This window comes from Globicephala melas, chromosome 12 (genome assembly GCF_963455315.2).
Source record: "Globicephala melas chromosome 12, mGloMel1.2, whole genome shotgun sequence".
Taxonomy (NCBI): Eukaryota; Metazoa; Chordata; class Mammalia; order Artiodactyla; family Delphinidae; genus Globicephala; species Globicephala melas.
The window spans coordinates 88072885-88079392 of NC_083325.1; the positions used below are offsets into that span (position 1 = coordinate 88072885).

Below are 6508 nucleotides of genomic sequence, written 5' to 3' on the forward strand. Positions count from 1 at the left end.
GTCACAGGTTCTCTCTAGTCCGTATTTTGCTTCTTGGGCAGCCTTTGCCTTTAGAATTCTGGAAAGCCTGTGTGGCTCCTGAGCAGTAAACCTCCCCCCTGGGATCCGTGCTGCCATTTGGTCTCCGTTAGTCAGGATTCAGAAGGTTTCAGAGCCGTGCCGCGCGCCTGCCCCTGCTGGGAGCCACCCACTGATAGACGAGCGGGTGGGACCCGGCCTCCCTGTCCTCCCACAGGGTGTGGGGCGTCCGATACAACCACTCGCACGACCAGCTCGTCCTCACGGGCAGCAGTGACAGCAGGGTCATCCTTTCCAACATGGTGTCCATCTCCTCCGAGCCCTTCGGCCACCTGGTGGATGACGACGACCTGAGCGAGCAAGAGGAGAGGTGAGCGCGCTCCGGTGCGGCGGCTCTCGGTGCATGGGCGTGGCTGTGGGCGTGGCTCGGTCCCTGCGGCTGGTGTCGGGCGTGTCCACCCGCAGGCGCGGGCTGCGGGCCATGGAGTCATGGAGTCGGGTAGGGCAGCCGAGCCGCGCCGTCCGCTGTGGCCTCTGAAACGCGTGTCTGTCCACGTTCTTACTGAGCGTCACACGTAAGGTTGTGAGGACCGTGGCCCGTCTGCAGCCCTGGGGAGTGAGAAGCGACCTCCGCTGGCCCTCGTAACACCCTGTGGGAGAGGCAGTGGCGGGCGTCCCTCCTGGCCGTGCCGTCCTGGATCGGGTCGTGGACTGGCCACCCTCGCTGGCAGGTGTCAAGGCGAGGACCTCGGGCCCAGACCTGGCCCGGCCCCCCCGCACTGCTTCCCCCGAGACGCTGGGCGCCGTGCGGGAAACCTCGCTGACTGTTCCCACGGTTTCACCATGTTGGCTGAGTATTTTCCAAACTCTTTCCAATCCTAATTGCTCTGCTTGGAGGCTCTCTCTTCACAATGGGGTCGCACCCCAAGACTTGTGGGGTCCTGGGGTTCGGGGCTCACACAGGGCGGCCTGGTCCAGGGCAGCGGTGGCGGGGTGAGCCCGTGTCCTTTGTCAGCAACGTGGGTGTAAAGGAGACACGTCTTGTTCCTGGAGTAGATGCACCTTCGTGTGCGGCGGCTGCTTCCTGTTGTGATTCAGATCGTGGAGTTGAGTCTCCCGCCTCCAGGGGAGGAGGTTCTGGAATAAAACCCTGTCGAGCTGAGTGGCCTGAGCCGTAAAATACGAGAGGGGTTTGTCGTTCTGTTTGGAGACTCTTCACATTTCTGCTGTCTGATTTCTTCCTCTGCCCACCTGAGATGAGCCTAGAATTCCTGTGTGAGAAGCTGGCTGGTGGCAGTCTACCGATTGTCTCTCGAGAGAGAAACACAATCATTTTTCTGTTCAAACTGAATATTTAGATGCAGTTGCAGCGGCTTCAGTCCGGCAACCTACCACGTGCAGGGCTTGGATGTTTCCTACTGTCCTCTCTTCTCACGGCCAAGCAGGCGTCCGAGCCCTGTCTGTACCGGGAACAGAGCTGGTGGCCCCTTCGTTGGCCCCGTGTGTTAATCCAGGGGTCCTGCCTGCACGTGGGCAGCTTCAGAGAAGCGCACTAGGAAGGAAGGCGCGTGTGGCTGGCAGGCGTGCCGGGCAACGGCACTGGTGCGAGGTGCCTCCACGGTTTCCCGCAGGCCTGCTCCTGGGGTTGGTCCCCATGTCTCAGTGAGTTCAGGAGAATGGGAGTCCCCTGAGGACTTGTATGCGGTGTCTGTACCCGGGCATTTGCTGGCCACCGCAGGTTGGCTTCCTGGGAGGGTCGGGCCGTGGGATGCCTGAGGGTCCGAGCCGGGGGGCACATGGAGCGGGCTGTCTCCTGGGGAAAGTCCCAGATTGCTGAGAGCTCCTTGGGTAGAAAGAGCCACGAAATGGGGAGAAAAATGCTGAGGAGGCCCTGCTGGGTGGAGAAGCAGCCCGGCACGTGGCAGGCCTGTGACCTCGGAGGCCCAGGCGGGCGGCCCAGCTCCGCATGCTCCCACACAGGGCTGCGCACGTGAGCACCGCCCGGGCAGGCGTCCCAGGGAAGGGGCTAGCGACTCTCATGTGAACGGGGTGCCGGGAGGTGTCACAGCCCAGGCCAGGGCCTGCCGGCCCCTCACCCTCGTCCTGAGCAGGGCTCCCCATGCCCACCCCAGGGGCCTGTGCCGGCCGGTCCCCAGGTCCCTCTGGCAGACGTCACAGGAGTTTTGGCTGTTGTCCACTTAGCCCCATGAACGTTCCCCAGCCCCCGTTCCCTGAGCCCGAGCACGTCCTGCTGCAGAGCCGCGGAGGGAGGTGTTAGGCGGTAGGGGGCCCCCCACGAGCCGCGAGGGCCCACGGCTGGGGACGGGATGGCTCTGGGCTCCCGCAGGGGCACCCCCGTTGGCCCCCTCGGCTCCTGGGGACTGCCCGATTGCGCAGGTGAGAAGACCAGGCCTGCTGCCACCGCTGGGCAGGGCGCCCGCCTCACTCACGCACGCGTGTCTCTGGTGCCTTATAGGAGCCAGGAGCCTCCCCAGGACAGCGTCATTGCCACCTATGAGGAGCACGAGGACAGCGTGTACGCCGTGGACTGGTCCTCAGCCGACCCCTGGCTCTTTGCCTCCCTGAGCTATGACGGGAGGCTGGTCATCAACAGGGTGCCCCGGGCGCTGAAGTACCACATACTGCTCTGACCCGCCAGGCCGTCCTTGGGCAGCTTCCCAGCCGCAGGCAGCCGTGTGGCGGGTGTTGGCTTTCCAGGCGGAGCCCCGTCTGGGAGAGCCAGCATCACTCTGCTCTGATGCGAGCACCTGTGAATAGTGACGGAGCATCTGCCAGCCGACCACTGGCACCTGAAGCCTCCACTTGATGGAAGCGGAAACACCGTCCCCAGACCGAGCTGGGGCTCCGCGGGCTGGCCTCTGCCTGGTCACTGCCTACTTCCTCTTCTTGCTTTTAAGGCTGTCGGGAGTCTCACTGTAATTTGCTTCCATAATGTTGACTCATCTTTCTCTCAAGATTAAAAATGAAATAAAAGGAGCAGGGCCATGCTGCATGGGCTCCAGCTCTTTCTTTAGGAGCTCTGCCTCCGGTATGGCCCCATCACCCGGTCTCTGTTAATTTTCTCCGTGCTGGCCCAGAAAAAAAGGCAGATGGGCCTCCCGTGCTTCGTCCTGGGCTTGACCTGCCCATGCTCGGGCCTGGTCTGGGGGAGCCCTGACGCTGTCAGTGACCAGGGGTCTCCTGCCGGCCTTGGGCCCCGTCCCCGGGCATGGTGCCCCACTGGGTCCTGTTCCTTTACTCCGATAGCATCCTCATCGCCTGGAGGTCACATGCGTGTTCCCGGGTCATGCAGCACGCTTACCTGTTGAAACCCCACGTTGTCAGGTGATCCTAAAACTCTGAGCACGGGACTCTTGCCTATTCCTCCTCCCGCGGGTCCAGGGGTCTGTTCTGGGCGTGGCCTCACCTGCCCAGGTGTCGCGTCTGTACCGAGATGGCTGTCAGGCGTAGTCCTTTTTTCACAACGGGCTTCAGCTTGAGAATGGACTCGTTCTAAACGCTGAAGCCATCTGTCGTCCCTGGAGTGTCTGCGTGGTGGTTTCTAGCTGCACTGTGAGCCCAGAGAGGCACGTCTGGGTTTTGTTTCTTTTTTTCAGGGGTAAGAGTTTGTGGGCAGAGTGGGGACCGTGGGTGAGCGGAGGACAGACGGGGCCGTGGTGGAGGGGCAGGCAGGGGGTGGTGGTGTTTAAGGCCCTTCAGCATTTCTGCTTCCAGGGAAGACCTGCGTTTGTGAGGAGTGCAAAACAGCGCTAATGAAAGTCCTCAACAAACGTGTTTGTTGAGCGCCTCCTGTGTGCCAGGCGCCGCGCTAGATGCTCCAGCTCCGCAGCGACCGAGGCAAAGCTCTGGGCTCATGTGGGGTCTGCAGTCCTGCTGGAGCTGTCGGCTGCTGTAAATCTTTGTGTATGGGTGTTTGTGTAAACAGAAGTTTTCATTTTCCAGGGCAGGCGTTGGCAAACTATAGTCTGAGGTCATGGGGGCAAATCCCTGCCACCACCTGTTTCTGTCAATAAAGTTTTATTGGCACGCAGCACCGCCCTTACTCATGTGCTTCGGCACACGTGCAGCAGTGGCCAGGCAACCTCAGCGCCTAAAATCTTTGCTGTCCGACCCTTTACAAAAAAGTTTGCAGGCCCTGCCGCAGGGTCAGCGCTGACCAGTGTGAGCACTGGGTTCTATGGGAGGAAACTGCTGCACTGCTTCCCGAGGGGCCGCGGGCGGGTGCTCAGCTTTCTCAGCCGCCCACGGGCGTGGGGTGCTGTCACTTGTGCTTCCCTGCAGTGATCCGGAACGGCTTTCCGCGCACTTAACTCACCATCTACCCGCGTGTCCTCTTTGGTGGAGCCCGTTTTTAAAGTTACATCGATTGTTAATTATTGTGTTTAAGTCCATTAGATTTAGAACGTTCTTTACATATTCTGGATAAAAGTCCTTGGCCAGCTGTGTAATTTGCAAATATTTTCTCCCAGTTTTTGTCTTCTCTTTTTCATCCTTTTAGCAGCGTCTCTGCAGAGCAAAAGTTTTGAGTTTCGTTGAAGTCCCACTTACCCAACTTTTTTTTTTATATAGATTGAAATATTGGAATCAAATCCAACGTTAGGAAGGTTTTCTCCAATGTTTCTTCTAAAAGTTGTAGTTTCACAGTTTATATTTGGAGCTATGATCTATTTTGAGTTTTTTAAAATAAGGTGTGAGGTTTTGGTTGTGGGGTTTTTTTTTTTTCTTATAGATATCCAAGTATTCCAGCACCATTTGTTAAAGACCGTAGTTCCTGCATTGAATTGCTTTTGCTCCTTTGTCAAAAGTCAGTTGGCCCTATTTGTGCAGGGCTATTTCTGGACCGTCCTGTTCTGCTAAGCTGTGTGTCTATTACTGAGGAGTTCCTGAACAACTTTATGGGGTGCTTTCACGAGCTCCTCCCTCTCTTGAAATCTTTCTGGTGCTTTCCTTTTTACACATCAGACTGCGTCTTTGTTCCCCCTGTTCTGCTGCACCGTCTCCATGCCGGAGCCGCCCAGCCAGCGGTGGGAAAACAGAGAGAGGGAGCAGGGCCCCCTCCGGGGACATAGCCTCCGGGCAGTTGGAGAGGAGGCGTCCCTCCCCCAGTCTGAGGCTTCTGCAGACTGTCCCACTGCTGCACAAAAATCGCCCGGGAGGCTGGGATACCGGAGAACAAGGCTCTGTTTTCCTGAAATGACAGGAGAGAGCTGTTCATAAGTCCTGTCCGCGTGTGGCTGCATTTTCGGAGAGCCTCCTCCATCTTATCAGGGACCGGAACTCCCTGCAACATAATTTAATGTGTCCCTGTGGAGACGCAGACGCAGAGCAGCGAGAGAGCCAGCCTGGGGTGCAGGCGTGCCGGTGACGCTGGCTGGGCTGGTGCAGAGATGCCGGCAGGTGGTTGGTTTCTGGATGGATTGGCAGATGGAGCCGTCGAGTTTACTGACAGATTAGAGTAGGTGTGAGGCCGAGAGAGGAACCAGGGAGGGCCCAGGGGGTTGGTCTAAGCAACTAGGACGGTGACCGAGACAGGAAGGACCAGAGGAGGAGGCTGGGGGGTGGGACGGGAAGATGAACAGCCGGGTTTGGTTGAGTTTGAGATGCCTGTGAAGTGGTCAAGTGGCCCAGCCAACCAGATGCTTGGAGACATGAGACGGGTGGGGTGGGGTCCAGGCCAGGCGAGCGGAGGTGGGAGTCTGTGTTCCTGGTGCAGACGGGCGTGCGGAGCTCTGGGCCAACGGCGTCCCTGGAGAGAAGACCAGAGGCCGAGCCCCAGCGTGAGGTTGGGCGCAGGGGATCCAGCCAAGGGGAGGGAAGAGGCCGCCGGGAGCTGGGAGGGCCTGGTGTGTGGGGTGTTCTGGAAGCTGGCGAGCCCGTCTGCTTTGTCAGTGTTGCTGTGGGGTGTCAGGTGGGCTGAGAGCCCATTGGCCTGGCAGCATGGGGGTCACTGGGGAACCTGACACGGCAGCTGTCATGGGAAGCAGGTGGAGTGGGTTCAAGAGAGAATGGGGAGGAATAAGCCGGCAGACGTGTCGGCAGCCTGCGAACGGTCCCGCAGCAGGCAGGGGCCAGCAGGGCTGCTGTCCGCTTCGAGAATGGGGACAGCTACGTGTTTAAACGCTGGTCGTTTGCAGGACGAGAGGGGAGAGTGATCGGGCTGCGGGAAGCGGTGACGCCAGGGCACCAAGCCCCAGACCCAGGGCTGCTGCTCTCAAACCCACGGCCATCACATCATCCAGTGGGTCCCCTGTGAGTCGGTGCAGATAACAGTCGTGTTGTAAAATGTGCACACTTTCAAATACGTGACGCGGTCCACCTTGCTGACGTCTTTGTGAGGTAAACAGAGCCGTCTCTGGGTGCAGGGATTCAGCTGGGAGTGGACGGGCCTGTGGTACTCTGCTGGAGCCTGGGGCAGCCCTGGGCCCTGGTCGCCTCCCTGTCCACACGGATCTCGTGGGCTCCCCTCCTT

At 59.3% G+C, this 6508-nt stretch overlaps 1 protein-coding gene across 4 annotated transcripts in view; it reads left to right on the top strand.

The window, feature by feature from the left end:
• EIPR1 (EARP complex and GARP complex interacting protein 1) overlaps nucleotides 1–3029 on the top strand; it is an 88287-nt gene extending 85258 nt beyond the window's left edge. For all 4 annotated transcript variants that reach the window (XM_030844463.2, XM_030844461.2, XM_030844459.3 and 1 more), the window contains 2 exons: nucleotides 236–388; nucleotides 2495–3029. In XM_030844463.2, the coding sequence (XP_030700323.1) occupies nucleotides 236–388; nucleotides 2495–2669 (328 nt within the window). In that variant the 3' untranslated portion in view covers nucleotides 2670–3029. The remainder of the gene's footprint in view (nucleotides 1–235; nucleotides 389–2494) is intronic.
• The last annotated feature ends 3479 nt before the right edge of the window (nucleotides 3030–6508 follow it).